At 32.4% G+C, this 22624-nt stretch overlaps 2 protein-coding genes across 3 annotated transcripts; both read right to left on the bottom strand.

Annotated features, from left to right (window-relative positions):
- Nucleotides 1-17214: 17214 nt before the first annotated feature.
- Nucleotides 17215-21453, bottom strand: LOC106442819 (putative FBD-associated F-box protein At1g05080). 2 transcript variants are annotated; one of them, XM_048765283.1, is made up of 5 exons: nucleotides 21317-21453; nucleotides 19688-20658; nucleotides 19455-19589; nucleotides 17702-19363; nucleotides 17215-17413 (listed from the first exon to the last, which is right to left on the bottom strand). In XM_048765283.1, exons 2-4 carry the CDS (start codon nucleotides 20639-20641, stop codon nucleotides 19091-19093), a joined length of 1362 nt encoding a protein of 453 aa, XP_048621240.1. In that variant the 5' UTR covers nucleotides 20642-20658; nucleotides 21317-21453; the 3' UTR covers nucleotides 17215-17413; nucleotides 17702-19090. The 2 variants fall into 2 exon arrangements, with proteins under 2 accessions (XP_048621240.1, XP_048621241.1); XM_048765284.1 differs by having other exon boundaries at nucleotides 17720-19363.
- On the bottom strand, nucleotides 21269-21973 carry LOC125607228. Its single transcript, XM_048777097.1, has one exon. The coding sequence runs from the start codon at nucleotides 21971-21973 to the stop codon at nucleotides 21269-21271; it is 705 nt and encodes a 234-aa protein (XP_048633054.1).
- Between the last annotated feature and the right edge of the window lie 651 nt (nucleotides 21974-22624).

Genomic DNA, 22624 nt, shown 5'->3' with positions numbered 1-22624 from the left:
GTTTCTCTTTTCTTTTCGAAACCAGGCTTTTCCAAAGTTTGCTATCGCCACATTTCACCACTAAACCGTGTTGATGTTTAATGTTGTTGTATGGGTATTAAAAAATTCACAGCCGGCAACAGTTTTTTTGTCAGTATCTGATTGTTTAGATAAAGTGGTAATCTAGATTAATTCGTTCCAAAAAATACTTATTTCAACTCAGTCTGGTCTACATGGAAAACATGACATCATTGCTTATCGCCTTCTTCGTAAGAGAGTCTACATGAAAAACTCGTCCCGGTGGAATGAGACTAGCTCAAAAGAAAAGACCGTCCAACAGATTGTGTTAATAATCATATCCACTAAATCTGAGCAATTCTTTTATTTGGACCGTAGTGATATGTAAATATCGTAAATAGAATATCGCTCATAATAGTCCCTCCATCTCAGCATGAAGAACCTAGAAACTTTTACGGCAACCTTGTAGTCCAAATTCCAAAACGATCAATTCCCATCTGATCAATATTGGTTCACCTTATTCCACTGATCAAACCATGATTGACCATGAAGCGTCAATTTTAACAGGTCAGATTTGGGATTCCACGGGAAACAATGGCATGAGCTTGTGATGCGTCATCTTCCTCGTTTTCTTCCCAGGGGTTAGATTTTCTCCAGTCTTCCATTTCATGAGAGGCTACTCTGAGGGTGTCTACTGGTGAGACATCCTTTCCTTTAATTTTTTTATATATCATTTTTTACCTTTGAAATGTACCACAAGATCTAAGGGATAGTGTCAATTAGTGGTTATGTATAGGTCACATCTTTTTTCTTCCAAAACAGAAAATCTATGTTTTGGCAAACAAAGGTACTCAAGAAGAAACCCGAAAAAAAAACAAATAGTCCGATGTAGATGGGTATAGTTTCCTCTGAGCCAAGCAAATCATATATGAATTTAACCGAGTAAACTTTAGATTTTGTATGATTTCATGGGTAGTCGCCCATGGACCATGTATGACTATGTCTCAAATCAAGGAGAAAATGAATGTCCTCAAGATAGAAAAATCTTGTAAGAAAGAAATATCTCAATCCTTGAAAGGAATGACTCAGGAGTATGGATGTATGTAAGTCACTCAGTCATAAGCTCTAGGTGGTCGTACCTCTGTGTCTGGGATCCATGGTTCGTTTCATACACTAATATTAAAGTCTGTTCCGCTAATCTTCCCTAAGCCTAATTTTAAGAGTGGTCTCGCTGCCATAATAATGGGCCAATCATAAGTAGACGAATAAATCTCTCAGCATCAACTGATGTGGTGATATATATATGCGTTTTAGGTTTGATACGAAATTACGAATAGTAATTTGTAGTAAAATGTATCAGTGTTAGCAAGAACCAGGGCTGCCGTTGTGCAATATTGCAGCATAGACTTTTTGAAAAAATTTCTTCCATGTATGTAAATGTTATTAGATTCAGAATTGGTCCCAAAAATATATAATAGAGTATTGATCAATATCATTAATCGCCAAAATAAATTATTGCTTTATGTGATTGTTTCAATTCAGAATCTATTACAGTTGGCAGCTATAAATTCTATAAAGCTCGATAACTAGTAAATTATAAAGAAAATATCCGCTTAAGTATGGATCTTTCTTTACACGCTGTCTTTGATATACAATCTATTAATGGTTATGATGGAAGGATTAGCCGGCGTAAGTATATATATAAAATGGATGGAGGGATCAATCTACAACAATTAAGCAGAACCACAACTAATAATATTTCACGTTCTTTAACATTTAAATCTCAAACGTGAGGTAAACTTTTTTAGGTATTATGTTTTTAATGAAACTTTAAAAATCAAAGTTTAAAGTTAACTAGACCATGGGTTTTATTTTTGTTTTTATACATTTCGAGTTTGTCCAATTCCTTTTTCTTTTGTTTAAAAAACAATATTTAAACTGTGTTTTGTATTACTAGTTTTTCATCGGTATATTAGAGATATAACCGTGCAGTAAAAACACTAACATAATATAAAGTAATACGATTTGGATCGAAATAACAGTGTATTATAGATGTTCTGTGAAACACTAACCTAATAGTAATAAATACGATTTGGATTAACATATCAATGTACTATAAACATAGACATAAGGTGAAAATACTAATCCAATATTAACGAAAACGAAATAGACTAACATCCCTGAGTCTTCATTATAATTCTAATAAAATAATTGTAATAATAAAATAGATAAACAAACAAAAGTGTATATTTAAAAAAAAAAAAAGATTAACCCCATGCGGATATATAAATGTATAAATTGATAGATATAACATTTTTTTTGGTTAAGTAATTTAAATAAAAGTGTACTAATCGAAAAACAATTATAGTTTTAATTTGTTTTTATTAATAGAATAGTATTTTCAATGTGTATGAAAGAATTCCAATAAATAAAGAAACAAAATGTGTTTGTTTAAAAAATTAAGTGCAATCATAAAATTGTTTTTGTTTTATATTTAATGTCAATCTAACTATTATGATCCATAAAGCAAAATTTTATTGTAAATGCACAAGTCCATATCTCCGTAAATATATTCCCTAACCTATTAAGTTAGGTATAATAAATACAAAATCTCTAGATTTTATTGAAACCGAGATTTTAGGTATAGTAGAATAAATTTGGAGAAGGGAGTTTTCCATATTAATGATTTTCAAATCTGGCAAATCGATTTTTTGATAGAGAAATTTAAAACTCCATATTTGATTGTATCCGAGATTTTAGGCATATAATGCATAACTTGGGGAATGGGTTTTGTTATAAACGTTTTTTTAAAGTATAAACTGATGTTTCTGTTATTGAAATAAGAATAGGGAAATACCTTAGGATATCACTAAAAAAAGTTTCTATCACAAATATAGATTCTAAGAATCAAAATGACCAAAATATTTCATTAAAGAGGTAAATATACACTTATATCCCTAGGGTTAGCTAATCCAAACTTTAGAGTTTAGAGTTAAGGGGTGGAGATTTGGGTTTGAGGTTTAAAATTTTATAAAATAGAAAATAAATATTAAAATTTTGAAAATAAAATTTTTTAAAAAATAGTTTCAAAAAGTATTTTCGAATTACAAAAAGAAAATTTGAAAAAAAAATCAAAAAAAGAATTATAAAAAAGTTTGAATTTGAAAACATATAATCTAAAACTATAAAAAAATATTTTTTTTATTTTTTTTGTTTTTTTTATATATCTAGGGTATTAGTGTACTTTTACCTATTAAGTGAAACATTTTAGTAATTTTCCTTTTTGTGGTCTATTTTTGTGACCAAAACTTGAAAATGATCTATTTACGAGAATTGCCCATAAGAATATACGGTTAATATCAAATCCGGAGATTTAAACTGATGTTTCTGTTATTGAAAATAATAATTATACCATGGACAAATCTAGGTGAAACTACTGGCAACTTTCTTGTTTCTTGTTTCTTGTTTCCGAAGATTTAAATTTCTTGTTTCTTTAAATTATACCATGGACAAATGATTTGGATATATGACCATATCATTTAAGTAACATAAATAAACTATGTTGTTATAGTTTTTAAAATATAATGACAAACAATGCTTTAGATATACGGCCATACGAGTTTTGTAACTTAAGAAGTTTTATAAAATATAATGACTACTCAATGTTGTTAATCTTGCAATGTGATATGGACCAGTGTGAAGAGTGCGTTTTTTATATATTGTAACTATGATATAATATAAGTATGACAATGTGAGTAAATGTATGTTAACGTTTGACATTAAAGCGAGGGTTTTTTAATAGATGTTTTTTTAATATATGTATAATAATAGATGTATAATGTGACGAAATAATAGATATAAAATAATAGTTGTATAATGTATAATAAGATAGATCTTACGGTGGATTTAAATAGAGTTATATGATGGAGTTAAATGGACTTTATTGAACCAATGGTTGATATTGAACCAATTAAGGAAATATTTAAATGTAAGGTTAGGCTATGAATAATAATGTGATGTCCAACTTAAAAATCCACCTAGAAGAAGTTGTAATGTTTCTGTTTTAATAAGATAGATCATTAGATTGTTATACAGGCCTTTTTCATCATCTTCTTCTTCTCCTTTATTTGCGTGGATTCTTATGCCAATGTGGTGGCTAAGCCGATTAATAAGCTTGTCAGATATATAGTGCCTTTTTTTGTCAACTGCTTGTCAGATAGTAATCATATGTTAAATCAAAGATGTGAGCAGAAGCGAATCAAAATAATATTTAAACGGGGTGCATTAATGGTATGAGCTTAAAATGAAGAAAATCTGGAGTTGATCGTGAAATGATATGGTGGGTGCACAAAACAGTTTTAGTCACCAAATTAAAAAAAGTACTAGTTTTTTTTTATCTGCACACCTATGCAGGTATTCGTTTTAACTTGTATGTTAATGTATTTTAGCATATATATAATTATTAGTAATAATACTATAAGTAATTAGTTATTATATATAATATAAATAGACTACTTAGTTTTGGAAAGGAAAAAAATTGATATGTTTTAATATTTTTGGCACAGTAAAAATAATTTTATATTGATTTTATATCATATCATTTGTATTAATTTATATTTATACAATTAATTACAGGTAAAATTAATTAATTGTTAGCTTTAAGAAAGATTTTTTTAAGATATATTATCATTTGAAACAATAATTAATATTTTTCATATATAAAAGAAATTGATTGTATATTTTTTAAGGAAGATTTTGTTAAGTTAACTAACGATGAAAATTAGGACTAGTTAGTTTCTAGTGGAACTATAGTGCTCTTTTGCGAAATACACACTTTTTGATATTGCAGAGTTAATAATTAATTTGGATGAAAGCAATAGTATTTACAGAATGGGCGTGGAGAATATTTGCAATGATCTTTTTTTTTTTTTTTGAACGTCAAACGGCTATTCTATTACTCAAACTTGAGTGGTATGGGTAACCAGACCGGAATAGAACAACCAACAAAATGTAACTTTCTATGGAAGGATCTAGCAGTCTTAGCTAAAAAATTTGAAAACTGATTGCGCGCTCGTGGAACATGAATGATGTTGAAATCCGGAAAGCAAATCAGCAGCGTCTCTATCCTTTCCAACTCTGTCGCAAAGCTGGGCCATGCATGAGGATCCTTTATCATTGCTATCAGCTCCTTGCAGTCTGTCCTAAAGTTCTGGCACGTTGAGTGTTGAAGCATATTCTCCATTGCCCATCGCAGAGCCTCTACTTCCGAATGCAAAGCTGATTCTCGTCGATTGAGATTTCTTGTCCCCAACAGTTGAATGTTTCCTCCACTGTCCAACCAGGCCCATCCACATCCAGTATACTGAGCGGAGGCTGTCCAAGATCCATCTAGCAAGCAAATGTTACCCAAGCTTATGACTTGGGTCTCCGCTGAAATGATTTCTTGTACCATAGGTTGTACCACTTCATTCGCATTAAACCATGCCTGACATTCACTCTCTGCATGTCGGACTGTCTCCAAAGGATCTCTATCTATTCCCCTGAAAAGTTTGTCATTCCTAGTCTTTCAAATGTACCAAATTATCCAGGGATAAGGATCCTTGCCCTCTTCCGGCTCGATAATGTTGTTTTTTCTCCAGAATAGGTAATCCATATTTGCGTAAATGCTTGATACAGGAAATAGGCCAGGACTTGACTGAGTGGATGCTAAGGTCCAGACCTGTAGAGCCGGTGGACACTCAAAAATAGCATGGCTACAGATTCTTCTAGCTCTCCACATCGTGGGCAGTAGTTGTCACATCTCATATTGCGTCTCGCTAGATTCCTTGTTACTGCCACATGGCCAGATAGCAGCTGCCATATAAGATGACATATCTTCGTAGGTGCTTTTACCTTCCAAGCAAAGGCTTGAAGTTCTGTGATACTCGGTTCTAGGGCTTCCTTCTCCCCCTCTATCTTTAGCTCATTCTGGGCGATCTAATATCCAGATTTAACCGTATATTGGTCATTCCTTGTATAATTCCAACAGAATGTATCCCGACGATGTGTCGAACTTGTGGTCAAACACCTTATCAGCGGTATATCCTCCGGGTTGACATACATCTCCAAAAGTCCAACATCCCACTCTTTCGTTTCCGGGTCAATGAAATCACTAACTCGCATATTAGGATGCATTACCGGCGCCAAAGGAAGAGCTGGTCTCGCAGGGGTCGTTGGAATCCATGGATCCTCCCACACCTTTACATCATAGCCTGAATGTATCTTCTGTCTGATTCCCTTCAGAAGCAGCTTTCGCGCAGCACTAATACTAGACCACACGTACGATGGGCTACTAGCAGAGATTACTCTAAGTGGCGAACTCATCCTGTAGTATCTTCCCCTTAAAACCCGAGCGACCAAAGAGTCTGGGAATTGAACTAGTCTCCATAGTTGTTTTGCCAATAATGCCAAATTGAACTCATGAATCATGCGAAACCCAATCCCACCCTCTTCCCTTGGTAAACAGACTTTCTCCCATTTCGCTCAGTGTAGTCCTCTTTTTGGTGGATTTGAACTCCACCAGAATTTAGCAATGGCACTTGCAAGGTTTTCACATATCTCCAAAGGGAGCAGGAAAGTAGACATTACATATGTCGGAAGAGCTAGCAGAATGGATTTAATCAACACTTCCTTTCCTCCTTTTGAGAGCCATCTGTCTGTCCATCCATTCACTCTATGCATTTGCAATGATCTTTATGAATACTTGGTTGAGAAGATTTAGGGATTTAAAAAAGAATATGCTTGAACATAACATATATTTGAGGCAAGATTACGGATAATAATAAAAGATACATATCCTAAATTTATGTAAATTAATTATAATCTACACATTAGTACATATGAAAACTATATGTTAGGAAAGCATATCAATATATATATATATGGTTTGTTTTGGTATTGTTTGATCTTCAGCATATAGAGTGAAGAATGACAAAGGATTGACCCGAGAGGAAGAAACAACTGTGTTTATATGTTGTTGTACCATGGTTGATTTTCTGGTTTGATCTTCAGCATATTTAAAAGTATGGTTTGAAATAGTATATTACACTTAAAAATACCATAATATTTAAAATACTCTATAGTTTATTTTTGAAAGTCTTTTTTTTTATATGAGCTTGGTAGATATATTCTTTTTTCGTTTAGTCAATTAAGATGTTTGAAACCAAACGTTTGGTTTAGTAAGAAACAAGTATTACATCTGAATATAAATATTGAAAATTATGTTTTACGGGAGTTATTTATTATATCTGAATATGAATATTGAAAATAAGGTAAATATGATAATTAATAAAAATTTAAAATATATAGTTATTATTAAGATAATGATATAAGATGGTAATTATCGAGTAAAACTCATGGCTACGTACAAAATGTAGTCATGTTTTAATATATTAAATAATTAGTTTTTTATGCTAAATTTTGGAATATCAAAACGATTTTGGGTGAACGTGTCCCCATATCCAACAACCTACATTCCTCACCAGTTGTAAACATATATGCGTTGCATTCATGCTTACAAACTTACAGTGTGAGATCATTGGAATAGTCACCGATTGCGAAAAGATAAAAATAAAAATAACCTAGAAACGCATAAAACCGCACATGGGGCCTGTTCGTTTGTCAATTTGGATGAACTATCTGGATGGAGATGAAAAATTTTTCGGTTTAGGCAATAAAAATGGAACTCATTCAGATAGATCATCGGATGACTTTTGGAACTTTAGGCTTAATTTTGAAAATCAGTTGGCTGATCCAAATTGAACGATCCGGATGGAGATGGTTTTGTCAAAATGGTATAATGTCTATTATACCCCTGATGTAATTTATAAATTACAAATCTAAATATAATATCATTTTGTCACACACGAAAAATAACAAAACTAAAAAAATGTAATTTTTGCTCAAAACTTAAAATACACTTTCCCGTCAAAATAAAAAAAAAACACATTTTTCCGCCAAAATCGCAAGAACATACTTTTCCACCAAAACCACAAAAACGTGGTTTCCCGCAAAAATCGTAAAATGCGTTTTTATGTCAAAACCGCAAAAACGTGTTTCCCGCCAAAACAGCCAAAACGCGTTTTCCTGCTAAAACCACAAAAATGTATTTTGTCCGCTAAAACCACAAAAAACGTTTTCCAGCCAAAACCGAAAAAACATGTTTTCTTGCCAAAACTGCAACCCGCCAAACCGCAAAAACCACAAAAAATGCGTTTCCCGCCAAAACCACAGAAACACATTTTCCCACCAAACCTGAAAACGCGTTTTCCTGCTAAAACCTCCAAAAAAGCATTTTCTCGCCAAAATCACAAAAATGTGTTTTTCCTCCAAAACCACAAAAACATGTTTTCCCGCCAAAACCTCAAAAACATGTTTTTCCGCCAAAACTGCAAAAGTGCGTTTTCCCGTAAAAACTGCAAAAACGTGTTTTCCATTACAACCACAAAAATGTGTTTTCCCGCCAAACCCGAAAAAATCTTGTTTTCTTGCCAAAACTGAAAATTGTATTTTCCCGCTAAAACGATTTTTTTTTTGTTTTTTTCCGTCAAAACCGAAACATCTCATTTTTTTTGCTAAAACCGAAGTTACATGTTTATCTACCTTTTTTTATTAGAAGTTATTACTGTAGTAAAATTTTAATACAAATCTAAATAAACAAATGTCAAAATGGTAATTTTAAAATAATTCTAATGTTAAATATATTAGACTAAATAATTAAAGGTAATATAGTTAAAATTAATATCAAACATATGATTAAATCAAAACAATGGTGTTTTAGTAATTTGTTTACTAAACTCATTTGGATGGGAATGAAAAAAAAACATAAGATCCACTTAGATGATTCATCTAGATGAGCTATTTGGATGGACAAACAAAGAATCTTAAAATTTTGAATGGATCATCTGAATAGATCATACAAATAGATCATCTGGATGGAGATGAGAGATGGTGAAACGAACAGCCCCTAAAACAAATGAGTCATCATCATAACTTTACTGATAAACTACTAATATGTCTCACAAATCCTCTTCTCAAAAGCTTTAATTAAAATCTAGATGCAACATCTTCCATTAACTTTATTTTCTACTTCAAAGAAAAAGGCTTCGTTGACATACTCTCAACATGTTACATGATGAATAAGATTTCCAGATGAGTTACAAAAAACTAAGAAATCGATACACTTCAAAAAAAATCTTTGAGAATGTTGTACTAAGCCACATATCCTATTTTTGTTCACACTAGGTTAAGAATCTTAGTTGATATTTCAAATCACAAAAATCAGATAAATATATTTGTTGCATGGACACATAAAAAACATATAGACTTTAAAAGGAAAAATCAAATCATAAAAATCATAATGTTGCATGAACACACACTGCCCACTCAGTCTCCGCATAAGACCGAAGCAAACTGAGAAAATGAAAATCGTTGAACTAGCTACCAAACGTGACAATTAGACTATGTACAATGGTTTCAAGATTCAACATCATCCATTTCATCTTTTAACACTCCATGTCATCTTGTCTTTCTTCCACATTATCATTCAACATACATTCAACTTTTATCCACTACAATGGTCTTGTTGAATAAAATTCAACACTCTATTTTATTAATTAATAATTATTTTTTTCTATATATAAATTAAATAAACCTAGTCTCTATTTATAGATAATCTAAAATGATAAATTTTAGTATAAGAAATAAAAATAAATTATGTAATTTATAATGAGATTAATTAGTTTTAAATAACTAAGAGAATATCAAAATATCAAAAATATTTAGAAAGTGATATGTATCGTCGGTGGTTCCCACTTTCTTCTTATTCAACATGTTGAATCTTTTCAACACCAATTAATCTACATCATCAAATTTCATTTTTCAACACCCTCATTGTAGCGATTCAACTGTTGAATTTTTTATTCAACACCCCCATTGTACTTAACAAACAATATTATCACATTTAAGGAAAAAGTTATCGGAAGCTGAATCAATTGGAACTCGCCACCTTTTAGGAGACCACCGCAAATTTTATTCAAATAGCTACTGAGCTTAACTTTAGCTTCTTCCCAAAACCGTTACTTCTAATCATGAACTATTATTTTGTTTCAAAATTCTCTTCTCATATGTTTAAGAATCTCAGTGCAACATCTTCCTATAACTTTACTTTCTTCTCCAAAGAAAAGGCTTTGATGCATACTCTCAAAAAGTTATAAGAGAAAGCAGTGTGAATATTGGACGATAGGACACAGAAATAAAATAAAAATAATAGCTTGACATAGAACCATGCACATAAGTTATAGGTGATTCTGTAGAGAATCTTTCCTAAGGATCCTAGTATGCTGGTGAAAGAAGTCGCGGACAAGGAGGTTTTGTCCGAGACAAGCTGAGAAAGAAATCCCTAAATATTTTTTTTTAAAAGAGCGAGAAATTTAGGACATTGTCCCTGAGTCGCGTGATCTTGTCTGAAGTACATTAATTCACTACATATATACATCTTTGCGCCACTAATAATAACAGATTCCATCATAACTGTTCTAAAAGAGAGAATCTCACATGTGCATGGTAAATACAATTTACCAATCTCTCTTCAGGATGGATAAGGAGTCAGCGTCCCACATGGCTGCTTGTGATTCGAACCTGCATAACCATACTATTGATTATACGAGTAACTATATCTTATATAGATATCTTTGAATATTTTCATGTGATTGTGTTGAAGAGTGCCATAGTGGCGACTCTGCTTATCAGCTCGATTAAGTTTTGTCTTCGTTTGATGGCTGATTGGAATCTTTAATGTGATTTCCAAGCCACTGTGTTCTAAGCTTTGCTTCATCTTATTGTCTTTTTGTGTACGCAGTTCATGGAAACTTTGTCTCGGCCCTTAATGAGTTCTTCAAGGTATAATGTGATAGCTTTCCATAAATCTTACACCTTCTTGTTCAACAAGGAGAAATACCCTCTTGCTTTTTTCATTGTGTTTTTTTCTTCTTCTAGTTTATGGCCTCGTATGCTCGAATGAATAGATAAAGTTAGCTAAGAATAAAACCTTATAGTAAAAGTTCATATACGAAATGGATTGTATCTTAGAAATGGACCATTTTGTAAATTTTAAGAGTTTGGAGCAGAAGTGAAACAATCTGAAAGTCGGAAGACCTGTTATAAAAATATCGAAGAAACCTACCATTGGAAAGGTTCGAGATTTAGCCCGAACTCATAAACGGTTCAGACTGGTCCCCGTAGATTTGGCCCAAGCATTTTAATTGTACAGACTAGAATTTCTTCATAATTGCACAAGGGTCCTCATGTTTTGTTTGATTTAAGAGACAACGGCTTGATTTCGACTCAAACTTCCAATTATAAAATTTAGACCATGTTATATGCAAACGTTATTTACATAAAGGGCCCAATACCTAATTTTCTCCATGGGCCTTTCCAGTTACAAATAAACCACTACTTCCTAATTACCTGTACAGTTAAAGCTAAAATATTTTGAATTTACTCGTAAAACATCTGTAGATCATTTGAGTGCGACTATAGCTGCCTAAGAAGGTATTCATATGCATAAATTATATTTCTAATTAGCATGTGTATAAGAACATGTATTCAACTAATATTTTCTTTTATTCAACGTCCTATGAAGTTGTTGGTTCTGATTAGAGGTACCAATTCAAATATTAGAAACAGAAAAGAACTAAAACCTTAAAAACCATAACAAACATGAATATCCATAAGAAAGAGACAGACAGAGATTACCATCTCCTCTATTTCAAACACAATCTCAATCTCTTCAACATCCTCATCAAGCTTCTTTGTCGATTCAACAGCCTTCTCCAGCTAAAAAACAAAAAGAAGAAGCAAAAAATATAACGATAGAAAAATCTAGTTTTTCATTGTGTCATTTTAGTGCATTTTGTTTATCTTGTTTGATTCTAATGTTATTATTTCATTTTTGTTAAGCGGCTTGGTTGATAGGTAAGATTGACATAGATGCATAAGATTTACATGTTCCCAAACTAGAAGATATTATTTGTTGTGCTCTTCTAGACAATGGGTCTCCATGTAAACAATATAACATGTAAAAAAAATAACGTTGAACTATATACTTATATTATATTAAATATTATTTGTTATGATATTATTTGTTCCGCTTAGTTTTAGGGGAAAAATGTTTTTAGTGGTAAACCCCTCAACTATTTTTGAATCATAAGAAAAATCTTCAACTAATTTTTGAATGTTTTAACCCATCAACTTAGAAAATGTTAACGCCTATCATCTATCACCCTCTGTCTATAATTTTGTAACGGCAGGTAACAGACGTTAACTGTTTATAAGTTAAGGGATTAAAACATTCAAAACTTAATTGCAGGATTTTCTTTCGATTGAAAAATGGTCGAGGGTTTTAATCACTATAACACATTTGAAATAAATTATTAAACAAATAATGAAAATTTGATTTTTCTATACGTATCAAATGTTTCTTGTTAATTAAGAACTCTTTGGCTTTGACAAAATGATTGTAAAATGTCAGTGGGATGATGGTAACCTAAGTACAGAAAGAACGTAATTGTAAAGCCAATTAAAGAAAATTCGTTTATCGGATAATGCTGGTTCCAAGTAAGAAATGTTTGATTAGCAATCGTTGCGGGATTATACAAAACAAAGATCGGGTTTTCTGGAAACAGTTAAGAAAAATATTTTAGGGAATGAGTTAGCCATTTGACGGTGATATTTTACTAAGCCAAATATGAAAACTGTCATTAAGTGTCTAGCTTGGTGAGAAATCTTGAGAAATCCTATTTAAGGATGCCTTGAGCATGTTCAATGGTCTAAGTCATTCTCTAAAACCAAATTCTTTAACTAGTTCCCATACACTCTATCTTCTTTTCGTATAATCTCGCTACAGTTGTGAATCAAACTTCCTTACTTTGAATCTGTATTATCTGATAACTGAACCTTTTAAAATTGTATTTACAGTCCGGTTATTTATGTACTTATGCTACTACTGTCTCATTGTCAGATTATAGTCATTTTGTCTAAGCTAAAATGTTCTTAGTTAACAAATAAACATTTGATAATTAGAGGAAAATTAACTTCTTTGTTCTTTTTTTGTAAATCAATTTCTTTAAAAATATGTTTTAGTGATTAAAACCCTTAACCATTTTCCAATCGAAAGAAAATCCCTCAATTAATTTTTTAATGTTTCAACCCCTCAACTTACAAACTTTTAACGTTTGTCACCTTGTATTATAGAATTATAGACGAAGGATGACAGAATTTAACGGTTTGTTAGTTGAGGGATTAAAACATTAAAAATTTAGTTGGGTCTTTTATTACGAATCAAAAATAGTTGAAGAATTTTATCACTAAAACCTGAAAACCATATTTTTGACTTATCTTGACTTTCTTCTCGCAAACTTGTTGTGTGAGCTTAATTTTTGTGGATTTGATCGCTTCTACACTATTGTGATATGTTGTGCGCTTGTAGTATTGAATAAAAGGGATAAAATATTCAGTTATCACTCTCAATAAAAATTTGTTTTAAATAAAATGTTTAGAAGTTTATTTTTTATTTTGCAACGTCAACTGATGTAACAAATTACAGTTATACAAAATTTGAATGTATTTATTGACAATAATCTTAGTCATCTTTTTAAAAAATGATGTAAGATAAATTTGTATTCGATTAGACTTGATAATAAAAAAAAGTCTTCATTCTGTTTATAATAATTTAATATGACTGAAAATTTTGAATGTTCAAAGGACGTAAACTATTCTTTCGCTTCTTTATAAATCAGATGTTTCATGTTATATTTTTATTATTGGAATATTTGACAACACATGTGTGATAAATTTCCAATATTATTTTTATTCATAACATTATTTAGATTGTTCAGCAATTGATATAATTTGGCATATGATTATTTTCTATTTTAAATCAAATTGAATAAATATAAAATAAAAATCTTCGATCGATTAAATTATAAATTTAATCTAACAACTCACATACACGGTAAAAAATCACTTAATGACTTTTTCTAATATATCGCATGATGTATTTCTAACAATGTTCAAATGTTATTAAGCAAAAAAAAAGTTGCATAGTTAACTACATATGGAAAGAATATGTATTCCTACCAATGTTCAAATGTTACTAGGTAAGAAATTAATCTATTTATTTTTGTTTTGACTAAATCTTTTTTTCTTTTTTTGAACGTTTCGACTAAATCTTATAAAAAAGTAATGCACATTACATTCCTTCTTTATCTTTGACCATGACAGCTATTTTGAATTTTTGTATTAGTATATATGTAATCAGTCTAAGACTCTAAGTAATATACTCAACAAAACGATTAAGAAGAACATCATCAAAATGGTTATAACCGTAAAAATTTGGTCTCATTTGTTTTAACTCTCTTTCTATTCATATCTTTTAACAACTGTCGTACAATAACTGCTGAAACTCCTTCAACAACTTTAGATTCTCCGGGTAATAACTTATTTTTAGTTGCAAATATGTTTTTGTCATGTGGATATTGTATTAATGATTTCTTTTATTGATAAACAAGATTTGGAATAGAAGACGTGTGCTTTGGAGGAATTTGGCTGTGTAAGGATGACATTCTCTTTGGTTGTGTTAGATATTGCAATAAATATAATTACGAATTTGGCCGATGTACTGACATCCAAGGATGTTGTTATTGAAAAAGTGTTTAAGATGAAATAATATAATAAAATATGTTGTTTGAAATATAACATCAATAGTTTTGATATGTTTTGAATATTTATACAAAGGATCTAGAGTAAGATACACGAAATTTACCAAATCTGTTTGGTGAAATTCAAAAGTAGGTTTTGTAAGCTGCACGAAATCTAAAATAAAATCGAAAGTACAAGTTAATGGATGCTGAATGACTTGTGTGTTGAGTGAAGCAGAGATTAGGTTTGTGTCAAGCCAGGTCTGGTCATATATGTTTCATAATGGTTCATGTGCATAATAGCATATGTTGCATCTTTGAACTAAGATGGAAGATGTTTGTACATAAAAGCTCAAAACCCATTAAAGCATTACTAGAAATTAAGGGGGAATGTAATCGAAAATAATATTGACTATAAGTCTATAACAATCTACATAAGCCTGATTAGAGAAATTAGCTAGACAAGCTCTATTCTACCACATGACAATTCAAAAGATAAAACAATAACATACTCAATGACGCATTACAATAGGAGGCGACTACAAACATGATCACCGTCTTTAATGCCAAAGTCATCGAAGTGATGCTCATGGGTTAAGGGTAGGATTATCAAGAATCATATATAGATGCTAAACTCAAAAATCAAGAAAAATGAATTGTACCATGAAATATTTCCAAAGGATTTGATGGGTAAGTGAGAAAACGATATAACACTCAACATCGTTGTAGAACCAACCAGCAGGTGGAGCAATAGAGAGATAGGTTTTATTATTATAAATTGGAAACTTATGTATTTGAATGTATTTTTTAATAATAATCTTAGTCATCTTTTTAAAAAATGTTGTAAGATAAATTTGTAATCGGTTAGATTTGATAATAAAAAAGTCTTCATTTTGTTTAAAATAATTTAGTATGACTCAAAATTTTGAATGTTCAAAGAATGTAAAATATCCTAACGATTCTTTATAAATAAGATGTTTCAAGTTATATTTTTATTTTTAGATATATTTGAAAGCACATTTGTCGTAAATTTTGACTTTTATTCATAATATTATTTAGGACAATTCTCTTAAATAGCATTTTTTAAAGTTTTTGTCACAAAAATAGCATTCAAGAAAGAAATTGACCAAAATAGCCCCTTTTTTATTTTGAAAATTTTAATATTTATTTTTTATTTTTTAAAATTTGAAACTCTATCCCCAAAACTCCACCACTTGACTCTAAACCATAAGTCTAGATTAGTTAACCCTAGGATTGAAAATGTATTTTTACCCTTTAATAAAACTTATTTTGGTTATTTTCTTCATTGAGTGCTATTTTTGTGACAAAAACTTAAAAATGGTATCCTAGGGAATTTCTCATTTTAATATTTATTTTTTATTTTTTAAAATTTGAAATCCTATCCCCAAAACCCCACCACTTGACTCTAAACCCTAAGTATAGATTAGTTAACCCTAGAGTAAATATGCATTTTTATCCTTTAATAAAATTTATTTGGTCATTCTCTTCATTGAACGCTATTTTTGTGACAAAAATTTTAAAAAACTATCTTAGAAAATTTGTCAATTTAAAAGCTAAGGGCCAATTCCAAAATCCAAACCAGCTAAAATAAGAGATGAGAAAAAAAAATATGGACCAAACCAACATTGAAGTTAAGATCTGTCGGCAAACATCAACATTAAGTTGTAAGTTTATAACAAATATTGGAGCATCAAAACATATTCAAAAGTAGAAGACAATGCAAATGTTTTCCATAAGTAACTACTCAAGTTTGCAAATTTAGAGGAGAAGTCTATCTAGTTCTCTTTGATTTCAGGCAATTGAGATTCATGTTCAACGAAGAGTCATCTGGTTGTGAAGGTTGAGACGACCTCATGAATCTCCGTGGTTTGACGTGTGGTCTCATGTTCAGCCAAGAAATCACAATTCAATGAGTTTCCAAACACATTAGTTTATAGAAGAACACATCATTGCGCCCCTTCCGCGTATAAAAGAAGAACTTTAAGATTTGTATGAATCACAAACACGAGAAGTAAAATCATTCACCACATAGGCATATATACATATCCACAAGCTAGCACCAACTCAGCTAGAGATGTTAAAATGGTACAACCCACTCCATTTAGACCCACCCCATTTAGAACCCACTCCATTTAGAACTCATATCCGTTTAGACCCATTTAAAAATAGACCTATTAGGGATACCCATTTAGAACCCGCGAAATTTACATGTACCCATTTAAACCCATTTAGACCCATTTAAATTAGATTCTTTTATTTATTTTTTCGTTTTAATTATGTTTGTAAAACTATTTTACAAAGATAATTTTTATTTTTTTATTTTTTAACCTTATGAACTCTAACTAAATTTAGTTAAACAAATAAATTATTTATCAATAACTTTTGATATGTATTTTTTAGAGCAAATTTGTTTCACTGAAAATTACTTGTTTAGGTATTTTTTAGAGCAAATTTGTTTCACTGAAAATAAATATGTATCAATAAATTATTTGTTTCACCAAAAGAAGCAAAGTGTCGAGTCTGCTGCAAAGAAAACCAAACTGAATATCACAGCAACATTTTGTGAAAAGATAAGACGATGATTTCACTTTTTCCTGAAAGAGCAACCCTCAGTAAGCCTAGCTTTACCACCAGTTTGAGAGTGGCTGAACACAGTTGTTCTGCAGATGAACACAAAAGCAATGCGTTACTAAAGTGTAATCACTCCACATCACGACTACTTACTACAAAGAAGTAAAGCGACTCTTACAAGAAGCAAAGAAACAATAAAATACAAGCCTAACCACTAACAAGCCTAACCACTAACAAGCCACAAATCTACTTTACTACATCTTCTGTCATCTACCAACTTAAAGACCAAACACAATCAATATAAGCAAGAGATTCTAACATCAGTCAATATAAACAAGAGATCCTAAGCAGTGTAAGATAAGAACCAATGATATTACCTCAAATGTTCAACGTACATTTGAATCTTCTGATCTTGAACCCTCGACTCCAGAAGTACTTGTAGTCTTCCTAGCATCTTCGTTGCACATATCATCAACATCTTCTATTGTACCTTCATACTCTGCAAATCCTCGCAACCAGTTACGAGTACAGAGTAAAGCCTGGACATTCTTGGGAAGCAAGCGACTTCGGTATGGAGTTAACACCCGAGCTCCAATACTGAAAGCTGATTCAGATGCTACTGTGGTGATAGGGATACTCAGTATATCACGTGCCATCATCGCCAAATCACCAAATCGAGCTTGGTTTTCCCTCCAATAGCTTAATACATCCAAATTGCGAAAAGACCTTCTATCTAACCTCTTCTCATCCAGATACACATCTAAATGTGTTCTTGTGTTTCCTACATTACTCCCAAGGCTTCTTTCCAATTCAAAGAGATCCTGTAATATATTACATTGCCCAAGACGTTTAGGTTTCCGGCGAGTTTGTTGTGAGAGATGTCGAGAGTTCCGAGATTGACGAGGCTAGAGAACCGCGACGGGATTGCTCCGGCGAAGGAGTTGCAGCTCAGGTTCAGAAATAAACGGCGGAGGAGGGTCGGGATACGGCCTATCTCGTCAGAGATATCGAAGTCGAAGTCGCAGCAGCAGAGAGATATCGATATCGAAGATGAAAACGGAAAAAAAAAACTAAAAGCCCTTAAGAAACCAAACGACAACGTTTAAACAAAAAAAAAATATTAGTGGATTAAACGGGTTCCCGTTTATTTTAGCAAAACCCCATTTAATAAATGGGTCTCAAGTGGGTTACCCATTTAAAACCCGACTAGCTTAATGGGTCTAAATGGACATTTATTTTTTTCAGAACCCATTAAAAGCCCGCGAACCTAAACCCATCTTAACATCCCTAAACTCAGCACTTGGTATGTTTTTGTAGCTGTCAAGCAATTTGCAAGCTGAACATAATTATCTCCTAATTATTGTGAATATAGCAAAGAAGAAACCTCATAGTCTTTTTTGGTTCCTGGATTTGGGTTGAAACGTGTGTTTGCCTTATTATTGTAACTTGCGAGTGGCAGAAATTAGTTAGAGCTGAAATGTTTCTTAATGCTGAATAAAACAAGTGCAGAGGAGTTTTGTTGTATAAGAATATAAGTTTCTTTAATTAGTTCTAGTTAATGTTTTGATCAGGAGTAAGTATGTTACCGTACCAAACCATAGTGACTTCGTTTGTATTCTCATGTTATACATAGATCCCCCACAGAGACATAGACTATAAGATCGTCTATGCGACATATAGCTGGTGACTTTCTAATTTTAGTATAAAGGAAAACCATCACATGTTCAAAACAACGAAGGTACATAAAACATTAGGACATGCATGCATCATCCAACACATATCATTTCGACAAAAGTTGAGACCCTCGGAATATCTCTTAACTCCTCGATGATCAAATTTTTATTTTCAAGATCGGGTTTCACAGAGATTATCGCCTTCCTTAAACGCTTAGAGTTAGCTAGGATATACATCACAAATTCTTTCTCTTCTTTTCTGCCTCCATATTCTCTATACTCAAAAAATTTGAGTTGTGACGACAAGCATCCAGGAATAGAATTTGGTTGGTTCCATGAAAGTGGGATCCCATCTGGGGTAAATGCCTGAGAAGCAATGAAGGTTCTATATTAAGCAAATAATGACTAACATTTTAGCCCGTTGAAGCTAAAAGAAGAGGCTGATATATATACGTACATAATCGACCAAAAGTTCTGTAAGTTTTGGAGAATTTTTAAGTAAAAGTAAGAGTGCTTCCAACCAGTCTGATCTATGTGGACATATTCTTAACTTCATAAGTCGAGAGAACTTGACGGTGCTAAAGGGAAAAATCTGCAACGAAACAAACGACAACATATACAGTTAATTATATGCCACAATGTAACCAAAACTAACAGGTTTGTTACACAGATAAAGAGATAGAGAGCTACCACTTGATCGGTCATATACAACACAAGAGACCGGACTGCTGAAAGAGATGTTTTCGACTTGTCGATATCGGGGAAAGACTTTACATTGATTAATGCAAAATCAAGACAAGGCATATTCTCAATCGAGAAAGAGTCTCCAGAATGATCAATGATGGTTAAGTCTAATAATGCCGGAGTATCTATAGCCAAACACTTACCGGTATCTACTACCTCATCCTCATCTGGCAGTGACGAAATAATCTCATCACTAACATAGAATAAGCCTTCTAAAGAAGGAATTTTCACACTAAACTTTGTTATATTGTCATCCCTGTTTCGTCTGTTTCGTTTCACCACCAAAATATTAAGAACTGGACAATGCGAAAAAAACCTATCAAGAGAAGCATCGTCTTTATAGACCACAAAGAGAAGTTCAAGAAACACGAGGGATGGGAGGAAACAAGACGATGGGAAATCCAAAAGAACTTTGTGAGCGAGAGTTAGTTCCTTGAGTGTTCCACATGTGTAAATTCTTTTAGGCAATCTGGTTGGGCCGTTGGAGCATGAAAGCTTGAATCTTAGCACAACCACTCGGTGATCAACAGCTTTAGCAATCCACTTTCTGACATCAATATCACTAGAACATCCAGGACCAAGTTTGATAAGCAAGGTTGTTAAAACAGGCGCTTTGTGGAGTTCCATTGACTTATCAAAAAAACACCAACTAGTTTTCTTGCTCTCATCATCATCATCATTATCAACAACTTTATCATCGTCATCTTCATCACCATCAGAAAAGAAATCATACTCAAGTTTAGGCAGGATCGTCCAGATAAAGCGCCATCGTTTAGACAAAATCATGGTGGCAATTGCATCTTTAATCGGGACATGCAACAGTATTGTCACAAGCAGATCTTCTGGTAAAGCACTGATCCTGTCTTCATAAACCATCTCTTCAATTTTGGCGGCAGCCATCCCCACGAGGCAAAACCCTAGTAAAAGGATTCGGCGTCAAAAGAAACACAAGAAAATCGTCATCACGTAATATGCCTACTAGAAAGCATTATATATAATACGTCTGAATTAACTTTTTTAAATAAATTATAAATACTAAATTAACTTTTTCAAATAAATTATGAATGGGAAAATCCCATTAAAAACCTCCAAAGTGGTCATGCCTTCCACTTTAAACCTTCAAGCTTTAAACTTCCATAATAAACCTTCAAACTAATAACTTTCTTAACAAAAACCATGAGAATGGCTTATGTGTTTCTTTATTATTATGGTGGACAGAATTATAAACACAATTGACGTGATGATTAACTCTGTTTGTTTTATTTAAACATATATTTTATTAAATTTTGTCTTTTTAGTAAAAAAAATGTCTTTCATTGCAGCGTAAGCAAATAAAATTTACCATAATAAACAATTAATATACTAAGAATATATCAACCAAGAATTATGTAAGAGTTTTGTTTTTTTGTCAGAAAAAAACATAATTTCTTTTTTCGGATTTTTAGGACTACTCTACACAATAAGCCAATTAGAAATTTAAAATTAATTTATTTATAAATTAAAATAAAGATATGTTTTGGTAACAAATTAATTAATTTTAATAAAAGGCTCATTCCTCGCACAATAAGTTAATACCTTTGTGTCATGAGCTCTACCCGGCACACCCACATAAGCATATATGAACTTCATATCAAAGTTACATATAGCAAGGACATTCATGGTTGGCTCCTGTTTTCTGCCTCTGTATGCTTCTGCATTTCGCTTAGGAGGACGGACTGAGATATGAGTTCCATCCAATGCTCCAATACAGTCTTTAAAAAATGGCCAGTATCGATCATCATTTCTCAAAGCAGGACATACTCTTGTGAACTCACCATCTTCTGGTTTTAGTGCATCTGCAGCAAATTTCAAGAGAGCACTTAAAACCTCACCAAGTTTCCTTTTGACTGTATCCAACGAACGCTGATATCTTTGTGCAATAACCCGTACTGTCTTATCTTGACCCACCACTTCAAGGAACATTGCAACCGCTTCTTCAATATAGACATTTTGCGTCTCTTGTAACCCATATCTCGTTGCTAACATTTTACACAGATCTTGAAATGTCCTCTGATTCATGCGAAGAATATCATAGCACTGTTGATCTGACCCGTGCATAAGCTGCTGAACATGATTCCATCCAGCACCTCGATCTGTTCTATGAAGCAATCTCTCTGGCTTAAGCATATCAACTTCATGCTCTTCCTCATAATCATCATCCTCATCATCATCATCCAAGTACCACCTAACCATCTGCAAAGCATTAAAATCACATATATATATAAGTTGATGTTGGTCACATTAAAAAACAGAGATTTGATAATCAAAATCTTGAATCTAAAAGTAACCCATATCAAGAATCAAAAAACCCAACATCCAACTTAATTAATCTAAAGGTTCCATTATTCTAACACAAAACGCTAAGAGAGAAAGAGAGAGAGAGAGAGAGAGAGAGAGAGAGAGAGAGAGAGAGAGAGAGAGAGAGAGAGAGAGAGAGAGAGAGAGAGAGAGAGAGAGATGGTGGAGAGAAGCGTGAGAGATGGTGGAGAGAGATCGTGAGAGATGGTGAAGAGAGGTGTGAGAGATGGAGATGAGAGATCGTGAGAGATGGTGAAGAGAGGTGTGAGAGAGGCGTGAGAGATGGTGAAGGGAGAGAGAGAGAGCCGAGGCCTGAGAGATCGTGAGAGATGGTGAAGAGAGAGAGAGAGAGAGAGAGAGAGAGAGAGAGAGAGAAGAGAGGCGAGAGAGATTTTAGGATTTAGGTTTAATGGTATTGTTTTGTAATTTTGAAGATAGATTGAGGGTATTTTTGTATTTTGAGTTTTTTTTTTTTTTCTGATCGCAGGTTTTGGTCGCAAACGCTGAATTTCTCGGCGATCAAAATTTTTAATCGCGGGTCGCTAG

This window comes from Brassica napus, chromosome A3, assembly GCF_020379485.1.
Source record: "Brassica napus cultivar Da-Ae chromosome A3, Da-Ae, whole genome shotgun sequence".
NCBI classification, from domain to species: Eukaryota; Viridiplantae; Streptophyta; class Magnoliopsida; order Brassicales; family Brassicaceae; genus Brassica; species Brassica napus.
This window is presented reverse-complemented; position numbering and strand designations above follow the sequence as displayed.

Bases quoted from the DNA above. Each gene is read 5' to 3' on its own strand.
- LOC125607228 (XM_048777097.1), bottom strand. From the start codon at position 21,973: ATGGTTAGGTGGTACTTGGATGATGATGATGAGGATGATGATTATGAG.
- LOC106442819 (XM_048765283.1), bottom strand. From the start codon at position 20,641: ATGGCTGCCGCCAAAATTGAAGAGATGGTTTATGAAGACAGGATCAGT. The intron at 19,590-19,687 runs GTAGCTCTCTAT...GTTTCGTTGCAG, and splicing joins TGTATATGACCGATCAAGTG to ATTTTTCCCTTTAGCACCGT. The intron at 19,364-19,454 runs GTACGTATATAT...ATTGCTTCTCAG, and splicing joins CAGAACTTTTGGTCGATTAT to GCATTTACCCCAGATGGGAT.